This window comes from Salmo salar, chromosome ssa01, assembly GCF_905237065.1.
Source record: "Salmo salar chromosome ssa01, Ssal_v3.1, whole genome shotgun sequence".
Lineage (NCBI taxonomy): Eukaryota > Metazoa > Chordata > Actinopteri > Salmoniformes > Salmonidae > Salmo > Salmo salar.
Genome location: NC_059442.1, coordinates 165,463,888 through 165,489,464, shown reverse-complemented (window position 1 = coordinate 165,489,464; position 25,577 = coordinate 165,463,888). Strand labels below are relative to the sequence as shown.

The 25,577-nt window shown below is 43.4% G+C and overlaps 1 protein-coding gene across 1 annotated transcript; it reads left to right on the top strand.

The window, feature by feature from the left end:
- The first annotated feature begins 6,858 nt into the window (after positions 1–6,858).
- Positions 6,859–25,541, top strand: sptlc1 (serine palmitoyltransferase, long chain base subunit 1). Its single transcript, XM_014145419.2, has 15 exons — positions 6,859–7,393; positions 11,158–11,265; positions 11,380–11,474; positions 11,813–11,906; positions 12,846–12,918; positions 16,692–16,824; positions 16,933–17,062; positions 17,744–17,833; positions 18,133–18,240; positions 18,493–18,588; positions 20,178–20,274; positions 20,918–20,972; positions 23,615–23,732; positions 24,009–24,082; positions 24,254–25,541. The coding sequence occupies exons 1-15, from the start codon at positions 7,340–7,342 to the stop codon at positions 24,345–24,347; spliced, it is 1,419 nt and encodes a 472-aa protein (XP_014000894.1). The 5' UTR covers positions 6,859–7,339; the 3' UTR covers positions 24,348–25,541.
- The last annotated feature ends 36 nt before the right edge of the window (positions 25,542–25,577 follow it).

Genomic DNA, 25,577 nt, shown 5'->3' with positions numbered 1-25,577 from the left:
TGAAGTTCAGTTTATGAACATTGGGAACAAAATTCTCATAACAGGTGGCTTTCCTGTCCCTTGCCTTAACCACCAGAAAAACACTTAAACATTTCTGATAATGACACAAAATATATGTTTTATTGTTATTAAAACATATGTAAGACAGTAATATTGCAATTTTGTATATACAGTATATATCGTAAAACATAGTCAATACCATGAAAATGGTTTGTCCTTCGGGTTAGGAGTCGTGATTTAGTGACATATTTTGAGTTAAATAATATATTTTCTCCCACTCTAAATGTCATAATTTTATTTGTATTATTACAGCTATTTAATGGGAACATTGTATAGTTATTTACTGGGAAATTATTATAGTTATTTAATGGAGTACATAAACTAAAATATCAACTAAATATTATAAATAATTTACAAGGGATAGCTGCCCCTCAATGTCATGTCACTGAGTTGACAACGGCGCAGTGGTCCTGGACAGAGGGAAATGCAACCTTAACCTCTTGGGCGGGGAACAAGGAGGTTTGGTAACCCAGAGCACACTCGAAAGGTGACATACCTGACGAGGAGTTGGTGAGGGTGTTGTGGGCATATTCAACCCAGGGTAGCTGAGCGCTCCAGGAGGAAGGGTTAGCAGAATTCACGCAGCGTAGGGCAGTCTCCATCTCTTGGTTGGCCCGTTCGGTCTGACCGTTGGTCTGGGGGTGATATCCAGAAGAAAGCTTGACATTGATACCAAGAGCAGAACAGAAGGATCTCCATACCTGGGGAGGTAAACTTGGGTCCTCTGTTGGAAACGATGTCAGTGGGAATGCCATGCAGATGGAACACATGGGATACTAGCAGATTCACACTCTCCCTGGAGGACTGGAGCTTGGAGAGGGGAATGAAGTGAGCCATTTTGGAAAACCTGTCAATAATGGTGAGGATGACGGAGTTACCGTTAGATGGGGGAAGGCCAGTGACAAAGTCCAGAGCTATGTGTGACCAGGGGCGACTGGGTATGGGAAGGGGGCAACGACCAGAAGTGGGTTTAGTGGAGGTTTTGTTCCAGGCAAAACCAAACAGGCTGAGACAAACTTCTGGACATCTCTCTCCATGGTAAGTCACCAAAAGCGCTGACGCAGGAAGGCGAGTGTCCGGTTCATACCAGGGTGACAGGTGAGGTGGTTAGAATGGCCCCACTGAAGAACATCAGAGCGAACACAATCAGGAACGAACAGAGCATTACTAGGACCGTTATCCGGGTTAGGCTGGTTCTGCTGAGCCTGGCGGATGCGGGACTCGATCTCCCAGGCGACGGCGGCAACGATGCAGGTGGATGGCACAATGACTTCCGGCTCGGTACCTGTGTTGTCGGTGGTGAACTGGCGGAGGAGGGCATCAGGCTTGATATTCTTCAAACTGGGGCGAGAGAGGTTAAACAACCGGCTACTGGGGAGAGGAGCTCCAGGCTGGAGGTCAATGGTGCAGTCGTGCGGCTGATGAGGCGGCAGCGACAGGGCGTGGTGCTTGCTGAACACAGGCGCTAGATAGTGATACTGGGAGGAAGTGATGACAGGTCCAGAGGTTCTGGAATGAACTGGGGCACAGACAAGGCAGGGGGAAGGGCAGAGTGTTCACAATTTTAGTGACAAAATTAACTCCAAGTGGTTACACTTCCGGTGGTCCAGTCAATCTGTTGGTTGTGTAGCTTTAACCATCGATGGCCAAGAACCAGGGGAGAGTAAGGACAGTCGATTATGTGGAAACTGATCTTTTCCTGGTGGTCTCCAGAGAGACGCAGGATGACAGGGACGGTTCTCACAGACACGGGTGAGGAGCTGTCCGTTGAGAGCGTTGGCATTGAGAGGTGAATTGAGTGGGACCGTGTCCAGGCCCAACTGGGTAACGACACCTCTGTCTAGGAAGCTCTCGTCGGCGCCCGAATCGATGAGAACAGACAGGAAAAACCTGGCTCTGCCACACAATGTTGCCTACAAGCAGTGGTCTGGGGGAAGATGGGCAGGCGATTTGGCTCAACAGTATATTCCCTTTTTTTGCTGGACGCAGGGAGCAAGTAGAGACAAAGTGACCAACCTGACCACAGTATAGGCAGCTCCTAGCGCCGATTCGCCACTGCCTCTCCTCTGGAGAGAGACGGGCCCAGCCGAGAAGGAGGACAAGGCACTGAAGCAGATGTTTTGGGGCATGCAACCCTACCTACCCTCTCCCCCCGACGCTCATGGAGATGGTAGTCGATGTGGATAGCGAGAGAGATGAGTCCCTGGACACCAACTCATCCTTAAGGGTCTCAGTGAACACATTCTGGAATACTCCCTGAAGGGCCTCCTCATTCCAGCCGCGAGGGTGCAAAACTCACTTGCCATCTCAGCAACACTATGGGGGCCTTGACAGAGGGACAGGAGTAATTTAGCAGCATCCTTACCGCAGACCAGGTGGTCGAAGACTTTCTTCATCTCCTCCGTGAATCTGGAGTAGGAGAAGCAGATGGGGGACTGTCTCTCCCTCACTGCCGTGGCCCAGGAAAGCGCTGCTCCACAGAGGCAGCCAATCAGAAAGGAAATCTTGGCCAGTTCGCTAGCATAAGAGTAGGGCTGTTGCTCAAATACTAGGGAAAATTGTACCAAAAAGGCTCTGCAAGCTCCGATGTTGCCATCGTAACGCTCGGGAGTCGGAACAATCTGCTCCCGGGGTGGAGAATAAGGACTGGGAACTGGTTGTGAGCTCTGTGCGAAGGGTCGGCCCTGTAGGTCAGACAGGCTCTGTGAAAACTCCTTGAGGTGCTCCAGAAGGGTCTTCAGGGCTTGGTCATGTTGCTCGAGCAGGGCGCCTTGGCCGGCGAAGGTCTGGTGGAGAGTATCAGAGTCTGCTTGGTTCATCTCTTTGGCCAGGTCGTACTGTTATGCATAGTGGAACAAGGGAACCTAAGAGCAGACTCGGACAAGGAAACTGGGATGAAGTAACCAAGGTATTTATTGAAACACAGGGGGAAGATGGAGTGCAGGCCAGGGGAAGCTCGGGTGGGTTGCAGGAAACCAGGTGCCGTGGCTAAGGCTGGAGCAAAAGCGGTTGGGACAGGATAAGCAGGTCAGGAGGGAAATCCAAGGGAGTAGCAGAGTGGGGAATTCAGGACAGAGTAGCAGGATGATGAGACGTGGGACTGGAGACAGGGACCAGAGTCAGAGCGGGCAGAACTGTAGCGGAGAGGAAAACAGCGTCAGGCAAGGAAAACTGGTGTAAAAGCATAACAGGATCTAAATAGTAACAAATGGCTAGAACCGTAGGCTGACTGAGCAGAGATTACAATCTGGCTGCATGGAAGTGGCAAGGCTGAGTAGTGTAGAGGTCTTGATTATGGAACAGGTTGCAGCTGGTGGGGATCTGCTCTGACTCCAGCACACCTGTCTCCACCCACACAATCTCACACACACACAGAGAGAGAGAGGGAGAGGGAGAGGGAGAGAGTACTGGGGGAGTGGCGGCAGGTCAGGGAGACACAGGATGAGCAGTAGAGGGGGTGGCAGGAGCAGATGTGACACACTGGTGTTATCCCATTATTAAAACCACCATAAAAAAAAGCGACATCCTTGCCAACTTCTTACTGGGTCAAAAGGTTAATAGGAGGCGGGGCTGTTTTGAAAAGAGTCTGCACTCTCTCTTCATATGTTAGCCATTTGATGATTAATTTGGTAATTTCGTCACCATCTGACCCTACTAAGACATGATGAGCATGGTGTTGTGAACTGACTGCACTAGAGGGCTGCATTCCCGCGTGATGCCTGCGGGACATGTGGTTCCCGACAGAGATCATTGCTGCAAGGTCGGCTTTTGGCATTTTTCATGTTGCGGGCGCAAGCGGGGGTCAGACAAACAACTTTGGGATGGACCTATTTTTGTTGTCCCACAGATTATTTGGAAACGGTCCTCTTTCTGCTTTGTATGCGTTAGCCTACCTACTGTATTAAAAAACAGATTTTTTTGCATTATTCACACACTTCACACAGTAGCCAACTTCTCCTAGTTGGGCGTGAGAGTTCAAGTGTGCCTAGTATGTGTGGTCTCATTGAAATACAGTAGGCTGCCTATATGGGCGGAGAATAGGAAATTAACTTAAATATGATTAGACTGTAGTTTACTACATTGTCTGTAAATAAATATAAATAATGGAAAGTGGAGGCCGCTCAACCGACATGAGTTGAAGTGCAATCAAAAAATGTAATCACAATTGAAAAGGAAAAGGCATAATGTGCACATAGGTTAGGCTACTATGGTGAGCGACCATTGCACCTTTTCATTTTCAATAAGTATTGATTACCCATTTATTTGTCACTGCTTGAAAATCGTCCTACTAAAAGGTAGATTATATCCTATAGCCCTATGCAAAACGTAGCAAGTGTAGCTGTCATCATTCTTTCTGCTTCCAGTTTAGTAGCCATACCAGTGAGATCAGGTGCGCGTGTGGCCTCAATTAAATAGAGGAGCCTATAGCCTATGCATGGGAGGAGGAGCACGGGGCAGTTATCTTTCCAAGGAAATGTACTTCCTAAATAGGCCTATGTTAAGGCTATAGTTTACTACATTGCCTAGAAATAGGCCTAAATATTTCTCAGTCTGAAAATCTTCCCACTCCTGAAAGGTAGGCTTTAAAAATAGCTCAAAAGAAAGTGCAAGTCTCTCCAACTCTGCTCTCTTCAATCTACGTCTAGCATATTGGCTGATATAGCCCAATAATATAATATTGTGAGAATCTCTTGTAAATTTAACCTATTTCTTAAGTTATTTATGTGCATTTTGATATTGCCTATAGGGCGCAACAATTGCTGGGACCATGGCTGGCAACTGAGCTGTGTCACATATGCCTAAAATTAACATTGCGGGACTTCAGTTGGGTTTGGGACCAGTTATTGCAGTAGCGGGTGAGAGTCGGACAGAAAGCCAGCAGATGTGGGCAGTAGCAGGATGAAGAAATCTGTCCCATACAGACCTCTACTGTGCACCATGACAGTGAAGCCAGTAACATCAGAGCTGTTTATTACTGTGTCAGTGTGAAAAGTAGGGAATTAGCTAGGGAAACTGACAGATCAATAATGTTACATTGCCATACTGACTAATACAACTCACATTGCACTGAAAAAAAATATCAATCTTCAATCATTTGACCGATGGTTTCATCATTTTATTCAGGTATAGTGTAATTGAGGCAAAAAGAATAGCTGACGCTAGCCAACTTTTGGCCTGCTCTCTCGCTAACGTGCATCAACTGGCAAAAGCTAGCCAAGTTCATGTACTTCTGAAACGGGACAAAACAAAGGCTACAAAACATTTCCATACAAACTACAGCTATTAGATAGTGATATGGGGTGGCTATGTTTACTATCTGACAGATAACTAGACCTGGCTGTAGTAGCTACTAAGAGCTAGCGGAACTTATTCATTCACCTCAGTTAAGAGGGGATGAAACATTAGCTAACATTACCGTACATGCCAGTTGCAATACTAGCTCAGAACAAACACTAGTTTAGTTTTTTTTCTGTTAAGTTAAACAGCAGTTACATCAGTCAACTAAAGAGTAACCAGTTTCTGCTCTGCTTGCTTGCTTTTCAAACTCGGTGAAAGAGCGTAAACATACACACTGAACTATGCTCAACTCTTCCTTGCTGGTTTTGCCAGCCTTTCAGAAGCAGTGATACATCCAGCTGACTGAACACTCCAAGCAGCCTACCCAGCCTTTCGGAGGCGTCCGCATGGTCAAAAACCACACCATCGCTGCTTTTTGTATCACATTGCACTATCCCCAGTGAAAGTTGCGCCCCTGGCTACTTCACCCCAATAAAAAGGTTGGATGGAAACCTGTTCATTCAGTTCGATTGAACGTTTGCTATGTTGCAGAACGGTTTGTACTGAACGACATGTTTCCCCAATATGTTCTTCAACAGACTTTGAGGTAGACTTTTGAACAGACTTCTAATGTATTTTAGTCAACGCCACTCCGACATTACTCGTCCTAATATTTATATATTTCTTAATTCCATTATTCTACATTTAGATTTGTGTATATTGTTGTGAATTGTTAGATATTACTGCACTGTTGGAGCTAGGAACACAAGCATTTCGCAACACCCGTAACGTAATAACGTCTTCTAAAAATGTGTATGTGACTAATACAATTTGATTTGATGTGTGCCAGCGTTTGATGGGTGTGGCTTTAAGCAATGAGTGACGTTGTTAAAAGGCAGTGGCCATGCTGACAGCGTTCCCCAACACCCCCTTCCCCGTTTTTCAACTGGTCAATCAGTACAGCGTCGTTTCCGTTCAATTGAACGTTCCAGAAAGTAAAAACGTAGCGAAACACTTAGCGAAGCTGGCCAAGTTTGTGTTGAGAAGTCGTGCTTTTAGCGTCAGATTCTGTATCAAATAGCACCAAAAACCTACACTAACCATGAGCCTCGCTGTCGTCCAATCACAGACAAAATTCAATTTATTTTATTTTTTGAAGTAATCAAGGGATTTATTGAAACACGGGGGTCTCTGTTTGCAAACATGCCTTCACGTGTCGCTAACAGGTCACGTCACTTGTATCTGCTCTCTGATTGGGCGATACAGACCGCGCCATTGTATGGGATGAGCAGTTTGTTTGCCCCTTAATTCTGCTATGTACAGTCTTGTACCTTTGCCTTTAAAAAAATAAATAAACATAAGTCATCGTTTTTTAAAAAGCGATTTCTAATCTTTTGAATTATAATAGTTCGCCCCGGAGATTTCAACTTTTGACGATCATTTGAGAAAAGCAGGAACCCTTCAAGCTATGACCCGGAAAGGGGCGCAGCCCTATATGCGCAGTCGCTAGAGGGCTTTCTCATCTTCAGGTGTGTTCGTAAATTCACTCTTGAGTGTTAGAGGATGGCCTGGTCTGGTCGTGCTTAAATTCAGAGCGTTGTCAGATTGTCCGTTCGTAAATTCAGAGCGTTTCGCTCTCGGATCGGACCGTCCAGAGCCCACACTGGATGCTATGGCCAAGGAGTAGCGTTCTGACCTTACAACGGCAGTCAAGCACCCAAACTTACTGGCTAAAGTTGGCTAGCTACTTCCAGACACAAATGAGAGAACACCACCATTTTAATCGTATTAGCAGAGCTGGTTAGGCTGTTTTCTTTAGGGTTGGTGACTAACTGTGCTGCTGGCAACAATTTTGCGACGTTTACTGACATCGGTCATATTCAACCGGTGTTGCGTTTTCGTTAATTAATCGGTGAAATCGTAGTAGATAACCAGAGTTAACTTACGAACGCACCCTTCATTTTATGGATGATGACGTTTACCACGTGATCAGGTAACCAAGATGGCGTCGGGGCAGCAGTGGGTGTTAGTGGAGATGGTACAAGCACTCTACGAGGTAATTTGTCTTTATTTAAATACTTTAAAAAAAAATGTAAAGTTGTAGATGTATTTTGTTCAGTTATAACACCCTGTCTCATATGTCGTTTGTGTATTAAACTATGTAAAAAGAGAGAAACGATAGAAAATTCCGGTTTTTCAGGAAGTGTACTTCATAATTGTTACCAGATATGATTGACAGAATATTGTAGCCAATAGTCTTTCGTGTCAGATGTGCGTCGTTCGGTTTTGGAGTATGAGCCAATCGTAGTGAGATAAATATGAAGGGAGTTGTGATGATTTTATAACAGAACTTTACACTACATACATTTTCCTTTATCTTAATTTCCATACATACACGTATTTCTTTTTATTTCACCTGTTCCATGTCGAGGGCATATTTTGATAGTTTTGTGGTTTTTGTTACAACTTCATTGATCACCAGATAACTTATGATTTGACAGCTATTATCTTGACCGTTAACTTTAGCATTGCTGATCAATACCCGGTGAAATGGAGCCACATTTTTGTTAGTAGATATGAATAAGTGTTGAATAAGTGATGTTATTTCCTAACAGTAGCCCAATTATGGACTAAAGGAGCCTAAAATTACTATTTTTATAGTCCAAGGACCGTACGTTCTGTTTAAAGGTGAATTGGTTCGAAGTCAAAACAGCCAAATATTTAATGTAAACGTGAATCGATTCTCAGTTGCGGTACGGTTTTAGAAACATAAATCCCTCAACTTACATGTCACATCAAAAAAAAAAATCACAAATGCAAAATACACTCTTACTGTGTACTGTTTTAACAGTTGCAGCGGACAGTATTTTTCCGTTTGTGGCGTCTGTCTTCCGTTTACACACAGGTGTTCGAGGATGCAGATGGCTAATTAGCACAGGTAGTCCACTCTTGTCTTCCATCTGTTTTCTATAAACAAGTGCTGTAACATGAAAATATTGGCAGTGTGGGAACCCTAACCCTAAAAAAATGTGTGTATCAATGAAAACATTATTTCAAAGCTGATTTGAAAAAGAAGGTCCTTATGCTTCCAAAACCGATGGGTGTTAATGTTCAAACTGAGTGTCGGGGCTCTGAACAAAACGTGTGTAATGTAATGGAACTCAGACATGATCATGGGCTAACATAACAGGTATAGGCATCTGTGCTTGTCATTTTTTGGGACATGTCAGCATTGCTCTTAGTTAAAATGGAAAGACAGTAGACCTATTGCGTGTTGAGTTCAACTTTGTAAGTAAAATTAGTTGGACCACTTTTACCTGAGAGTACACTTGTCAACAACTGCTTTACATGGTTTGGGAGAGGGGAAGTATCTAAGATACTGTAATGATCCTAGCGTTGGTAAGCACGATTATCGCTCCCCCATGGGAACTAGCCTAGTTGTCTTACCATGTTCAGCTCTGGAACCAAAGATACTGAGTTCAATTCACCCCATGATTTACCAGACAGTAGCATGAGGTTCAGAGTTGTGTATCGCAGGCAAAGCCATTTCCTATTAGGATACCTTTTTAGCCTACACGTCACAAGGCTAGGCCTACAGTAACAACTAAGGAGTAATGGTTTTTAAATTACAGGAGATCCCTAAACTGTATGACAATGGAGTTAAATAAGAACGCTTATATTGTGATAATCAAGGGTGCTAAGTTGAATTCACACCTCGATTCAGAAGCACAATGAGGAATAAATGGAACCCAGTAGGGTCCAGAGACGGAAATGCTTCAAGGAAGCCAAGTCCCTTGGAGGAGCAGTAATCGTTTTCATCACTATGGTGTTTAACACAAACTAAAGAAATAGGTTCAACGCCACTGGTTTTGTAAATAATACCCGCAATATTTCAAAATAACCTGGTATACAGTATTATAAAATACCCTACCTGCTCAAACCTACTATGAAAGGGACTTTAATGCGAGCGAACATAAATCCGTTTTACCTCATTTCTACCAGCATGTCACATGTGCAACCAGAGGGAAAAAAAAAAACTCTAGACCACCTTTACTCAACACACATAGACGCGTACAAAGCTCGCCCTCCATTTTTCAAATCTGACCATAGTTCTATCCTCCTGATTCCTGCTTACAAGCAAAAACTAAATCAGGAAGTACCAGAGATGCACTCAATGCGGAAGTGGTCAGATGATGTGGATGCTACGCTACAGGACTGTTTTGCTGCACATACTGGAATATGTTCCGGGATTCATCCAATGGCATTGAGGAGTACACCACCTCAGTCACCGGCTTCATCAGTAAGTGCATCGACGACGTCGTCCCCACAGTGACTGTACGTACATATCCCAACCAGAAGCCATGGATTATAGGCAACACCTGCACTGAGCTAAAGGCCAGAGCTGCCGCTTTCAAGGAGCGCGCCAGCTGTTCCGGATGACTGTGTGATTACGCTCGCCGTAGCCGATGTCGGCAAGACCTTTAAACAGGTCAACATTCACAAGGCTGTGGTGCCAGACGGATTACTAGGATGTATACTCAGAGCATGCGCGGACCCACTGGCAAGTGTCTTCACTGACATTTTCAACCTCTCCCTGACCGAGTTTGTAATACCTACATGTTTCAAGCAGACCACCATAGTCCATGTGCCCAAGAAATAGAAGGGAACCTGCCTAAATGACTACCGCCCTGTAACACTCACGTCGTTAGCCATGAAGTGTTTTGGAAGGCTGGTCATGGCTCACATCAGCAACACCATCCCGGAAACCCTAGACCCACTCCAATTTGCATACCGCCTCAACAGATCCACAGATGATGCAATCTCAATTCCACTCCACACTGCCCTTTCCCACCTGGACAAAAAGAACACCTACGTGAGAATGCTGTTCATTGACTACAGCTCAGCGTTCAACACCATAATTCCCACAAAGCTCATCACTAAGTTAAGGACCCTGGGACTAAACGCCTCCCTCTGCAACTGGATCCTGGACTTCCTGATGGGCAGACCCCAGGTGGTAAGGGTAGGCAACAACACATCTGCCACGCTGATCCTCAACACAGTGCCACTTAGGGGTGCGTGTTTAGTACCCTCCTGTACTCCTTGTTCACCCACGACTGCGTGACCAGTCACGGCTCCAACACCATCATTAAGTTTGCTGACGACACAACATTGATAGGCCTGATCAACGACAACGATGAGACGGCCTATAGGGAGGAGGTCAGAGACTGGCAGTGTGGTGCCAGGACAACAAACTCTCCCTCAATGTGAGCAAGACAAAGGAGCTGATCGTGGACTACAGGAAAAGGATGGCTGAATACGCCTCCATTCTCATCGACGGTGCTGTGTCAGAGGAAGGCCCTAAAAATTGTCAAGGACTCCACCCTAGTCATAGACTGTTCTCTCTGCTACCGCACGGCAAGCGGTACCGGAGAACCAAGTCTAGGACCAAAAGGCTCCTTAACAGCTTCTACCCCCCCAAGCCACGAGACTGTTGATCAAATCAACTGGCCACCCTGACTATTTACATTGACACTGCTGCTAATCACTATTTATTATCTATGCATAGTCACTTTATCTCTACCTACATGTACAAATTACCTCAACTAACCTATAACCCTGCACATTTACTCGGTACCGGTACCCCCGTATGTATATAACGTCCTTATTTTATTGTTTATTTAGTAAATATGTTTTTAACTCTCTTTCTTGAACTGAATTGTTGTTTAAGGGCTTGTAAGTAAGCATTTCACAGTAAGGTCTACTACACCTGTTGTATTCTACGCATGTGACAAATAAGATTTGACCCATTTCTCTCCCCAGGCACCTGCCTACCATCTGGTCCTGGAGGGGATCCTCATATTGTGGATCATCAGACTGCTGTTTTCAAAGACGTACAAACTACAGGAGCGTTCAGACCTCACAGAGAAGGTAGAGAAAAATGGTTTCACCCACCTGTGAGTGCATAGGACACTCTGGATGGAAATTCTGCATGTAACTGTTTCTGGCACAATGTGTTAACTCTGTAGTATTTGTCTATAACAGGAAAAGGAGGACTTAATTGAGGAATGGCAACCAGAACCTCTTGTCCCTGCTATGTCCAAAGACCATCCGTCCCTCAATTATGACATAGTCACTGGGTAAGCTAATGATGCTTTATTGACTGTTTTTGAAGGGCAGTGAGTGATCTCATAGCCTATACTGTAACATCTTTCCAAGTAGGCAAATCTAGGCAATTTTTTTTTGCTTTACACAGTACAGTCAAATACCTGGGTCAATGTTCAGTAGGGCACACCGTAGCAAAAACTACAATATGTGGTCTTGTTGAACAAGTTAATGTTGTACATGGTTTCAAAACAGTTTTCTGCCTACCGAACAGTACCCTGACCGGTCTAGCTGTCTACCTCACATTTCTTCATTCTAACATCAAGTGAACCTTGTGTTGTGTTTAGCTAATAGCAGGTGTTTTATTTTACAGCCCACCAAGCCACAAAATCATTGTAAATGGAAAAGAGTGCATTAACTTTGCTTCATTTAACTTCTTGGGTTTCCTTGACAACGAGCGAGTGAAGGTCTGTACTATTTTAAGTAGAAGCATACCTTTTTTGTTTATTTTCTAAGATATTAGCCATTTTGCTTCAATTTTGATTAAATGTTGGCACTGTACAATGCTAAAGACATGAGCAAAATACTTTTGTGGAGACAAACACTAAAATAAAAACAATCATTCAGTAATCATGGCTTATTGCACTGGTTCTCAACCTATTTAGGTTACTGTACTCCAAATTACATTTTACTCTGCCTGCCTCGGTTCAACCAGTCGGGACTATTATTCATTTGAACATTATGTCTGTTTTTACACGACAAATGATGAAATAGCCCATGTTCCCATATTAATTATGCATATGCCAAGTACCCCTATGGGCACTAGTACCCTATGTTGACAACCAATGGTGTATCTTGGGCTTAACCCTATAGACATGTTGGTTGTTTAGCAACACAACTGACACATGCACAACTATGGGGCAAAACAGACAGTTGGTTTAGAATGTTGACAACATGTAAACTATATTTATTCTCCATCCCAATGTTTATTGAAAACATAAATACATTTGCACAATGAGCAAATGTCTCTCAAATACAGCGTTAAAGTTGTTGGTTAGCTAGCTACAAAATGTTTTGCCATATTAGCATTGACATGAAATCAGTCAAAACAAGACATGGTATCAAGAACAAGAAACTAGCTGAAACGAGTCACTAATGATTCCCCACATGGCTGTTTCTTGTCATTGTTGGTCGCTGTCTGGCAACTCAACAACTCAGACTTATGCCCCATTTGAAGGGTGCGCATCGTTTTCGTGACGTTGTCAGCTAACCCATCTATTTGTTTTGTTTAGTCTTTCTGAACATACCATCACCACACATGCCTATAGCGGCAATGCGTATTTGTAGAAGGACAATAGCATTTCAATGAATATCAATTGCTCTATTTTCCCCTCTTTCTCTGACAGCAAAAGGCCTTGACTTCTCTCAGGAGGTATGGTGTTGGTACCTGTGGTCCAAGAGGTTTCTATGGAACCTTTGGTGAGTTGCTCTAAGGAAAAATCATGCTCTGAGAATGGCACCGGAGGAGATGGCTGCTGTTTTTACGGGCTTCTAACCAATTGTGCTATTTTGTGGGAGGTTTTTTGCCTTGTTTGTAACTTATTTTGTACGTAATGTTCCTGCCACCATCTCTTATGACCGAAAAGAGCTTCTGGATATCAGAACAGCGATTACTCACATCGAACTGGACAAAGATTTCTTCTTTAAGTCGTACGCAAAGGATTTACTCCAGATAAAGGACCAGGCCACACTATTTACCAATAGAGTTTTCATCTATATTTTTTGTAACTGTCTATTTACTACCACAAACCAATGCTGGCACTGAGACCGCACTCAACGAGCTATATAAAGCCATAAGCAAACAAGAAAATGCTCATCCAGAGGTGGCGCCCCTAGTTGCCAGGGACTTTAATGCAGGGAAACTTAAATCCGTTTTACCTCATTTCTACCAGCATGTTACATGTGCAAACTCTAGACCACCTTTACTGCACACACAGAGACGCATAAAAAGCTCTCTCTCCATTTGGCAAATCTGACCATAATTCTATCCTACTGATTGCTGCTTACAAGCAAAAACTAAAGCAGGAAGTAGCAGTGACTCGCACAATACTACTGAGCTAAAGGCTAGAGCTGCCGCTTTCAAGGAGTGGGACTCTAACCTGGACGCTTAATAGAAATCCAGCTATGCCCTCAGACGAACCATCAAACGGACAGAGTGTCAATATAGGACTAATATTGAATCCTACTACACCGTCTCTGACGCTCGTCGAATGTGGCAGGGCTTGCAAACTATTACGGACTACAAAGAAGCCCAGCCGTGAGCTGCCCAGTGACACAAGCCTACCACATGAGCTAAACGACTTCTATGCACGCTTCGAGGCAAGCAACACATTGAAGCATGCATGAGAGCACCAGCTGTTCTGGATGACTGTGTGATCACGCTCGCCGTAGCCGATGTGAGTAAGACCTTTAAACAGGTCAACATTCACAAGGCCACAGGGCCAGACGGATTACCAGGATGTGTAATCCTAGCATGTGCTGACCAACTGGCAAGTGTGTTCACTGACATTTTCAACCTATCCCTGACCTGAGTCTGTAATACCGACATGTTTCAAGCAGACCACCATAGTCCCTGAGCCCAACAACACCAAGCTATCCTGCCTAAGTGACTACCGACCGGTAGCACTCACGTCGGTAGCCATGAAGTGCTTTGAAAGGCTGGTCATGTCTCACATAAACGCCATTATCCCGGAAATCCTAGACCCACCCCAATTTGCATACCGCCCCAACAGATCCACAGATGACGCAAGCTCTTGCACTCAACACTGCCCTTTGCCACTTGGACAAAAGGAACACCTATGTGAGAATGCTGTTCATTGACTACAGCTCAGCGTTCAACACCATTGTGCCCTCAAAGCTCATCACTAAGCTAAGGACCCTGGGACTGAACACTTCCCTCTGCAACTGGATCCTGGACTTCCTGATGGGCAGCCACCAGGTGGTAAGGGTAGGAAACAACACCTCTGCCACGCTGATCCTCAACACAGGCCCCCTCAGGGGTGTTTGCTTAGTCCCTTCCTGTACTCCCTGTTCACCCATGACTGCGTAGCCTAGCACGACTCCAACACTATTAAGTTTGTCGAAGACACAACGGTGGTAGGCCTGATCAACGATGAGACGGTCTATAGGCAGGAGGTCAGAACCTGGCAGTGTGGTGCCAGGACAACAACCTCTCCCTCAATGTGATCTAGACAAAGGAGATGATCGTGGACTACAGGAAAAGGACACCCCATTCTCATCGACGGGGCTGTAGTGGAGCAGGTTGAGAGCTTAAAGTTCCTTGGTGTCCACATCTCCAACAAACTATCATGGTCCAAACACACCAAGACAGTAGTGAAGAGGGCATGACAGTGCCTGTTCCCCTCCCAGGAGACTGAAAAGATTTGGCATGGGCCCTCAGATCATCTGATGCAGCACGCCATCCCTCTCCTTCTTGGTCAAATAGCCCTTACACAGCCTGGAGGTGTGTTGGGTAATTGTGCTGTTGAAAAACAATTGATAGTCCCTCTACGCGCAAACCATATGGAATGGTGTATCGCTGCTGAATGCTGTGGTAGCCATGCTGGTTAAGTGTACCTTGAATTCTAAATAAATCAGTGTCACCAGCAAAGCACCGTCACACCTCCTCCATGCTTCACTGTGGTAACCTCACATGTGGAGATCATCCGTTCACCTACTCTGCATTTCAAAGACAGTGGTTAGAATCAAAAATCTCAAATTTGGACTCATCTCGGTCTAATGTCCATTGCAAATTTCTTGGCCCAAGCAAATATTCTTCTTATTGGTGTCCTTAATTAGTGGTTTATTCGCAGCAATTTGACCATGAAGGCCTGATTCAAGCAGTCTCCTCTGAACAGTTAATGTTGATGTGTCTTAATTGAACTCTGAAATATTAATTTTTTGCACCAATTTCTGAGGCTGGTAACTCTAATGAACTCATACTCTGCAGTAGAGGTAACTCTGGGTCTTCCGTTCCTGTGGCGGTCCTCGTGAGAGTCAGTTTCATCATAGCGCTTGATGGTTTTTGCAACTGCTCTTGAAGAAACTTTTGAAATGTTGATGGACTGTCATTTCTCTTTGCTTATTTGAGTTGTTCTTGCCATAATATGGACTTGATATTTTACCAAATATCTTCTATATTTCTATACATCTTCTATCTTCTATATACCACCCCTACCATGTCATAACACAACTGATTGTCTCAAACACATTAAGTTGGAAAGAAATTTCACAAATAAACTTTAACAAATTACACCTGTTAATTGAAATGCATTCCAGGTGACTACCTCCATGAAGCTGGTTGAGAGAATGCCAAGAGTGTGCAAAGCTGTCACCAAGGCAAAGGGTGGCTACTTTGAAGAATCTCAAATATAAAATATATTTTGAACCAGGGTCTGTAGTGACGCCTCTAGCACTGAGATGCAGTGCCTTAGACCGCTGTGCCACTCGGGAGCCCAATGAAATCAATCACAAACTATGCATTAAGAAGGCCTGGATCTTATCGTTCAATGGGAAGTTCACAAGACCATGCAAAATCACAATTCCTTTCCCAGGACAAAATCAACTTAACTTACTCTTGCAACGCTTTGTGGACGTGTTTCCACTTCTCCCCCAGGATGGTAAAAATGTATTAAATAACTATTTCATTTTTTGGGGGGTTACTACATGATTCCATGTAGTTTTTATGTCTTCACTATTATTCTACAATGTAGAAAATAGTGAGGAAAAAAAATTACAAAAAACATGGAATGAGTAGGTGTCCAAACTTTTGACTGGTACTGTACATATTACTATCTAACCTGTACCCCTGCACATTGACTCGGTACCAGTACCCCCTGTATATAGCTTCGTTATTATTTTGCTGCTCTTTTATGTTTTTACATTAGTTTATTTATTAAATATTTTTCTTATCTGCATTGTTGGTTAAGGGCTTGTAAGTAAGCGTTTCACTGTAAGCTCTACACCTGTTGTATACGACGCATGTGACAAATAAAATTTGATTTGCAGTTCAGTTATCCTCTTGTGTATTTCAGATCTTACAAGATGTCCCTATGTGTCAACATGTACAAATGTAGACTGAAGGGTTGTCAGTCTGTACATGTACATCCATGTCAGTCTCTTAAATGAAACATTTATTATTTATTTTATTTTTTTGTCTCCATAACTCTGACATTTTTTGGGGATCATTTCAGATGTCCACTTGGAGTTAGAGGATCGTTTGGCCAAGTTCATGAAAACAGAGGAGGCCATCATCTATTCCTATGGCTTTGCAACGATAGCTAGTGCAATACCTGCCTACTCCAAGAGAGGAGACATAGTGTTTGTGTAAGTTTCTCTCACACCCCCCCCCATTGGTTCAACAAGCCAACTAGTCCTACTTGAATTTAGTCTCCAACAAGCATTTTTAATCATATTTAAAAAAAATCTTTCCAGGGATGAAGCAGCATGTTTCTCCATACAAAAGGGTCTCCAAGCCTCCCGCAGTTTCATCAAGTACTTCAAACACAACGACATGGAAGATCTGGAGAGACTGCTCAAAGAGCAGGAGATCGAGGATCAGAGGGTTAGTCAAAGCAGGCCTGCCACCATTTTGTCAACACCATCCACTTGACCATCCACTTGACCAATCTCTAAATCCCCATTCTCCACACTTTTTTTCCCCTTAAGTGTGCACTTACATACTCAGTGGGAGTATCTCAATTGCATTTACTTGCATCCTCTCTCCCTACCTCCTTCTCAAAACCCAGGGGAGGGATCTCTGACCTCATCCATTGTGTTTTGAGAAGGACGCTTGGAGAGGGGACTCAAGGAATCAAGGAAATGCAATTGAGATTTTCCCCCTGGCATGGATTTAAAGGTATAGGAATGGTGTAAGTTTTGGCTGATGGGAGTTTCCAACATAGTTAAATTCATGATGGGAAGTGCACACTTCAGAAGAAGGGTGAAGAATTGGGATGTAGACTCTTGTTGAGTCTCAATATCTCCTTACTGAAGCTTGTGCATGTTCACTAGTCCCCACATTTAAAAGCATTTGATTGGTGTAGGCATATACCAGTCATTTCCTCTCAAATCCATGAATGAAACGTAACAAGTGCACTCTGGGGGGGGAGAGAAATTATTGGGACGCAAGCTATGTGTGAGGGCTGCCACCATTTTGTTTCAACACCATCCAGTTGACCTGGAAGTGTGTGGAGGCCATTTTGAAAGTCACACTTCTCAAACCTATCTTGTTCTATTGCTGTAGAATCCTCGGAAGGCCAGAGTGACCAGGAGGTTCATCATAGTGGAGGGGCTGTATATAAACACTGCAGACGTTTGTCCCCTTCCAGACCTGGTGAGAGACCCAATACGGTTCCATTATATCCCAAGATGGTTGACCTTTTTACTGTTGAGTTGAGCACACCAATTGTTGATTCCCATAGAGCTATGTGTGTCATATGTGGTACTTTGTAATGATGGTACTTGGTTCATATTATACAGTATTTTGATCAAAGTATCAACTGCAGCTATATAAATGAGCGCTTGCCCTTTTTTTTCCACTTTCAGTCTATGGGACAAGTTTCTAGCGCGTTACAACAGAATATAGTGTTTGGTATGTTCCACCTTCCATCTCATATTTCTATTGGCCACCAGGTGAAGCTGAAGTACAAGTACAAGGTCCGCATCTTCCTGGAGGAGAGTATGTCGTTCGGAGTGCTGGGAGAACATGGCAGAGGGGTTACGGAACACTTTGGGGTCAACGTGAGTAGTACGCCACACAGCCATGCCCCATATGATGGATTAATCTGGGTCATGTTCATTATACACCAAACGGAAGACAACTGACTGAAACTGGGAGGGACTACCTGGACAATTAGAAACGCTTGCTTCCATTTTCTGTTGCAAAACGTTTTAAAGCGTCTTTGATTGATTGTGTGCCCTAGTGAACATGACCCTGGGTTCTGTGTGGTGGATCTCACTACCCTCCCTTTGGTTCCTATTTGTCATTTTCAGATTGACGATATTGACCTCATTAGTGCCAACATGGAGAACGCTGTGGCTTCCATAGGCGGCTTCTGCTGTGGAAGGTCGTTCGTCATAGACCATCAGGTATTGATAATGGGCTTTTTACAGATTGGAGTGCAGTACTTCCCAGTCATAGTTGGAGGCCCACTGTGTAAACTGGTTTTGGTCCCTAAACTGTCTCTTGTTATTTCCAAAGGACACACACTTGGACTAATTCCCATAAGCAGTTTACACACACACACACGTTTGTGTATGTGTGTGTAAATATATATATATATATATATAATATACACACACACAAGCAAACCGAACATGCTTTCAATGATCAGTTGTTTTTGTAAAAACAGCTGTTACATGTAAAGCTCTGCTTTGAAAGAGGAAAACATGTCTATGTTTGTATACAATACGTGAGCTGTACAGGTCTGATGTCAGCTGTACAGGTCTGCCTGTTCGTGTACCCATGTGTGAATACTGACTTTTGAATCCTGACTGCTTTGATATGGTTGTTTATGTAACGGACAAGTCATAGTATAGGATAAGTATTTCAGGCACTTGATTCCATTTAGAGTTTACACTTTTGTAACTGTTGGTTCCGAGCAAACAAGATCATTTGTGTCTGTCAGACCAGGGGTACTGTTCCTCTGTTTGTCTCCATCTGTCAGACCAGGGGTACTGTTCCTCTGTTTGTCTCCATCTGTCAGGCCAGGGGTACTGTTCCTCTGTTTGTCTCCATCTGTTAGACCAGGGGTACTGTTCCTCTGTTTGTCTCCATCTGTTAGACCAGGGGTACTGTTCCTCTGTTTGTCTCCATCTGTCAGACCAGGGGTACTGTTCCTCTGTTTGTCTCCATCTGTTAGACCAGGGGTACTGTTCCTCTGTTTGTCTCCATCTGTTAGACCAGGGGTACTGTTCCTCTGTTTGTCTCCATCTGTTAGACCAAGGGTACTGTTCCTCTGTTTGTCTCCATCTGTTAGGCCAGGGGTACTGTTCCTCTGTTTGTCTCCATCTGTTAGACCAGGGGTACTGTTCCTCTGTTTGTCTCCATCTGTTAGGCCAGGGGTACTGTTCCTCTGTTTGTCTCCATCTGTTAGACCAGGGGTACTGTTCCTCTGTTTGTCTCCATCTGTTAGGCCAGGGGTACTGTTCCTCTGTTTGTCTCCATCTGTTAGACCAGGGGTACTGTTCCTCTGTTTGTCTCCATCTGTTAGACCAGGGGTACTGTTCCTCTGTCTCCATCTGTTAGGCCAGGGGTACTGTTCCTCTGTTTGTCTCCATCTGTTAGACCAGGGGTACTGTTCCTCTGTTTGTCTCCATCTGTTAGACCAGGGGTACTGTTCCTCTGTTTGTCTCCATCTGTCAGGCCAGGGGTACTGTTCCTCTGTTTGTCTCCATCTGTTAGACCAGGGGTACTGTTCCTCTGTTTGTCTCCATCTGTTAGGCCAGGGGTACTGTTCCTCTGTTTGTCTCCATCTGTCAGACCAGGGGTACTGTTCCTCTGTTTGTCTCCATCTGTCAGGCCAGGGGTACTGTTCCTCTGTTTGTCTCCATCTGTTAGGCCAGGGGTACTGTTCCTCTGTGTTTCCCAGGTCTGATGTGTTGTGTTTCTCAGCGTCTGTTAGGCCAGGGGTACTGTTCCTCTGTGTTTCCCAGGTCTGATGTGTTGTGTTTCTCAGCGTCTGTCAGGCCAGGGGTACTGTTTCTCTGCCTCCCTGCCCCCCATGCTGGCTGCTGCAGCCATAGAGGCTCTTAACATCATGGAGGAAGACCCAGGTAGATGAGCGACACACACATTCACTTGCAACAAGGATTCTTCCAAACACACACACACCATATCTTACACTTACAACAATTATTTGCCCCCTGATATTCATGTCTATCAACTAATTAGTTTATTAAATTCCTATCAAATGACTCCAGACTTTCTTTGACTATTCCTGATTGAATTGGCAGCGCTTCAGTGAAACACCGTGTGATCAATTTGAGTTTCTGATCCAAACCACATGCCCTGTTCACAACCTGGACAGCTTTTCCTCTCCTCCAACAAGGAGGTTTCTAGGAATGGCAGTCCAATTTCTAAGTGTGTATGTGCATATGTCCAGTGCAAGTTATTTTCAGTGTTTGTGTTATTAGGTGTGATTGGTGCTTGAACAGTACATTTGTGTGTGTGTGTGTAAATGCTAAGTATGCTTACGTGCGTGCGTGCACTCACGCGTGTCTCACAGCGTGAGATGAGCTGAGGTCGAGTGCTCTTAGCACTGCCGAGCAGACCCCAGTCTCACTCCCTGTTGAAAAGGCGCCAGCCACACACTGGCCAAGGTAAACTAATTACTGTACGCCAGCTGGAACTTGGCTCGCCTGGTGCTTCAATCTGAGAATGAAAAATACTGAAACTTTCCCTTGTCTTGTGTTGTAGAAATTTTTACCATCCTGAGGGAGAAGTGCAAACACGTCCACAAAGCGTTGCAAGAGTAAGTTAAGTTGATTTTGTCCTGGGAAAGGAATTGTGATTTTGCATGGTCTTGTGAACTTCCCATTGAACGATAAGATCCAGGCCTTCTTAATGCATAGTTTGTGATTGATATCATTGGGCTCCCGAGTGGCGCAGCGGTCTAAGGCACTGCATCTCAGTGCTAGAGGCGTCACTACAGACCCTGGTTCATTTCTAGGCTGTAGCACAACCGGCCATGATTGGGAGTCCCATAGGGCGGCACACAATTGGAGTCAGAAGTTTACATACACTTAGGTTAGTCATTAACTCGTTTTTCAACCTATCCACAAATTTCTTGTTAACAAACTATAGTTTTGGCAAGTCGGTTAGGACATCTACTTTGTGCATGACACAAGTAATTTTTCCAACAATTGTTTACTGACAGATTATTTCACTTATAATTCACTGTATCACAATTCCACTGGGTCAGAAGTTTACATACACTAAGTTGACTGTGCCTTTAAACAGCTTGGAAAATTCCAGAAAATGATGTCATGGCTTTAGAAGCTTCTGAAATTGTGATACGGCCTCTGGAATTGTGATACAGTGAATTATAAGTGAAATAATCTGTCAGTAAACAATTGTTGGAAAAATTACTTGTGTCATGCACAAAGTAGATGTCCTAACCGACTTGCCAAAACTACATAGTTTGTTAACAAGAAATTTGTCGAGTGGTTGAAAAAACGAGTTTTAATGACTCCAACCTAAGTGTATGTAAACTTCTGACTTCAACTGTATGTCCTAGCAGTCAGGTTGGTCCCATTATATTAACACTGGTCCTTGCAGGGGGAAAAAAGAGTGAAAACCAATTATGTTCTGTTATAATCTCCACCCGGCACAGCCAGAAGAGAACCGGCCACCCCTCAGAGCCTGGTTCCTCTCTAGGTTTCTGCCTATCTAGGGAGTTTTTCCTAGGCACCATGCTTCAGCATTGCTTCAGCATTGCTTGCTGTTTGGGGTTTTAGGCTGGGTTTCTGTATAGCACTTTGACATCTGCTGATGTAAAAAATGGCTTTAAAAATAAATATGATTGAAATGAAACCAAACTCTTGAAAACAGTGAATATAGGCAGGGCGTGGGAGTAGTTAAAGAGAGACGCAGACATTTTCAGTTATTTATTACACCTTTTAACAATGATCTCCACACGCAACTGCGCTGCTCTCACAAAACCTTCCCCTTTACCTTCTTCGCTCAACCTCAGTGCGGGATCCTGGGGTTATCCATATGTGTTTTTACACATTTTTTGAAATCCTATACACCAAACCATAACAGCAGTCTCTCGCATGGCTCTCTGTTTTCCATGGATTCTCCCTGTGACTGTTCCATGGTGTCTGCTTAGTGTCTCTTCCTCTCGTCTGGCAACAGGATATCTCTTAGGAGACCACCTCCTAGTTTTGAGGCTCACATGGCTCTCTCTATCCAGATCCCCCCCCACTGCTTATATTGGCTGTCTCTGTACTATAGCTAAGCTATACATCAGAGCACAAAATCAGTCTTGTTCCATAGGGATGTAGTAAGTATTTCATATCTGACACAATGTACTGGGAAGTTAACAAAGGGGTCAATATGATTGGAACATTTCCATACAGGATCTACACCAGTGTTTTAACCAAAAAGGCTCAGGATTTACCCCAGTGTTTTACCCAAAAAGGCTCAGGATTTACCCCAGTGTTTTACCCAAAAAGGCTCAGGATTTACCCCAGTGTTTTACCTGTGTTTTACCCAAAAAGGCTCAGGATTTACCCCAGTGTTTTACCCAAAAAGGCTCAGGATTTACCCCAGTGTTTTACCTGTGTTTTACCCAAAAAGGCTCAGGATTTACCCCAGTGTTTTACCCAAAAAGGCTCAGGATTTACCCCAGTGTTTTACCTGTGTTTTACCCAAAAAGGCTCAGGATTTACCCCAGTGTTTTACCCAAAAAGGCTCAGGATTTACCCCAGTGTTTTACCTGTGTTTTACCCAAAAAGGCTCAGGATTTACCCCAGTGTTTTACCCAAAAAGGGTCAGACTCCTGTTTCCATCTTCGTGGGCTGCCACCCATGTCTCACTGGGCCATGGCTCCGGTGGACCTGCTCTCACTTAGGGACAAAGCCAGGCCACTGGTACTTTTCAGCTGGCATTTACATAACAATGGTTAACTGTGGACTTTTAACACCTTCTTGATTATGCAGATGTTGTTGATTCTGCTTTTCACAAGTCCTCATTGTCAGCCCTAGATTTGGAAACCCCATATCCCTAGTTTAACATCAGGGTGGAACACTGGTGTTACTGTGGAAAAGCAGCACCAGAGAATCTCCTTTCCTTGTAAATAGCTTTCCAAAGCTGAAAACTGCAGCGACGCTAAAAGGGAAGCATGTTCAGAGTTATGACCACAGGGTTGCTAAGAATTCTTCTGTTCCCAGAAGTCTGTAGGGAGAAAGCACTTCAAATTCAATATGCGTTAGACATTGGGAAATTCGGTGTTGGTTTCTCAAGGATTTGAAGTTGTAATATTTATCTGGTTTAGATTTTTTTTTATTTTAATGTATGATTTGGTGAATAAATATTTTCAAATATACTTTTTTATTCTGCTGTGAAATCTGTATTTACATTTGTCATGTAGATGTTGTCTCTGTATTGCAGATGTCCTGGGGTTAAGGTAGTAGGGGAAGCTTATGCCCCTGCTCTTCACCTACAGCTAGAGAGAAGCTCTGGATCCAGAGACACTGATGTGAGGATGCTTCGAAGCATCGTAGATTACGTAAGAGATCTACATTTGTATGAAATATTTAGAACACTAGTGTCTTAATGATAAACATTGGCTTTACTATGTTGAGTTTTTTTTCTCAATTTAAAATGGTTTGCCTTGATTCTTGAGTGTTGCTCATAGGTGAATGTTTTTACCTTACATTACATATGAAGGAAGTACTGTAGAGATATGGATACCATGAGTTTCTTTTAGACAAGTGGCCTTGGTTTTCCTGAGAGCTGCATATGTAGGTTTTGTTTGACGGTTCTACTGTTCTTCATTGACCAGTGTTTGGAGAGACAGATCGCACTCACCCTAGCTCGGTACTTGGATAAAGAGGAGCGGTTTCTCCCTCCGCCTTCGTAAGTTTATCAAATATATATATTTGTATATATATATATTAACATAAATGTTATGTATGCAGTGTTTTGTTGTTGTACATTTAGTAAAATAATAATAATGACGTCATATCTATTGGAAGTTATCATAGCATTGAAAGATGACATTTGCCACGACGGCCCTAATGTCTGTAGGATCCGGGTAGTGGTCACCATCGAGCAGACAGAAGAGGACATTGAGAAAGCTGCATCCTGCATCAGAGAGGCAGCTCTGGCTATCCTCAAATGATTCCTGGCTCCTGACCAACCAGACCTGGAATTCTCCGTTCTCAGTTTGCCGACATTCCCAGGATTCACCTCCAGGCTTCGCAGAGCATCAATTGACAGCGAAGTTGGAAAGCTCCATCAAGGCATAGCCAGGTGCATTCATCCACAAACTCGAGGAGAAGACTCAAGGTGGACAACACTTTTTTGTGAGGAGCGTTGTCGATTTTTAAATCAGATTATCCTTCTCACAGCTACTTATGTTTGACCTCCTATTTGCTGCCGGTCCTCATTCACCTTCTCACATATAAATGAATGTAAAATCTGGGCTTCGTCCGCCAACCGTCATTCAGTTCACTATCTGTTTGAATGAAGGTTGAAAGTCTTAACTAATAAACAATAAATATTTGTCACCAACAGCTGGTTCATTTTGTAAGTCAAATTACTTTTTTTCTTATTTTTTTATACGTACTGTATTGTGAAACCGTTTCTTTGTTTTTGTTTTTTATATACTGACAAAAACCAAATTGTGTACACTATGATTTTCCTTCTTTTGACAAAATGTTAGATTGTATTCCAAAAAGATTTTCATATTATCGCACTGCATTGTATGAAATGCACCTATTTAGTAAAAAAATTTTGTCTTGTACACTAATTCATATTTGATTCCAAGCGGTTACTGATTTTAAGCTTTGCAAGATTGTTTCTCTTTCACATCTTACCAATCGCCCCACTTGGCATCATGGTTAGGTCAGCCTGCATTGGCGCCCTGACGTTATTTATCTTTGGGGATTTATTTTTATGTTCGGCTCTTTGTGAATGTATTACAGTTTTGTTTTGTTACTGATCATTAAGTAACTTGCCTCAGTGTTTTTACGTGTTTTAAATTTATTTGAAGTTCATTTTCTTAATTAGATCACATAAATGATTGTTACACAGAATGATTTGCATACAAGTTTCACCTAATGTAATTTGAGAGTTTTAACACATGCCAACTTGAATATAAATATATTTGTACTGTGACGCACATCAATGAAGCCTATTGAGTGACATAATGACGCTACTGCAAGACACACTAGTGTCCCTTTTTTGTAACACAAAGACATACTCACTGGTTCATTTATACAACATCCAATATGCAGTTTATTATGTGCCTTTGTGTTGCTAACTGTGCTATCAATTTGATTGACTATTAATCAAATAAATGGGAAAATGGTAACTTAGTATAATTTTTTTTTTGGGGGGGGGGTCGTCA

Bases quoted from the DNA above. Each gene is read 5' to 3' on its own strand.
- sptlc1 (XM_014145419.2), top strand. From the start codon at position 7,340: ATGGCGTCGGGGCAGCAGTGGGTGTTAGTGGAGATGGTACAAGCACTC. The intron at 17,063-17,743 runs GTTAGTCAAAGC...CTATTGCTGTAG, and splicing joins AGGAGATCGAGGATCAGAGG to AATCCTCGGAAGGCCAGAGT. The intron at 17,834-18,132 runs GTGAGAGACCCA...ATTGGCCACCAG, and splicing joins TTTGTCCCCTTCCAGACCTG to GTGAAGCTGAAGTACAAGTA.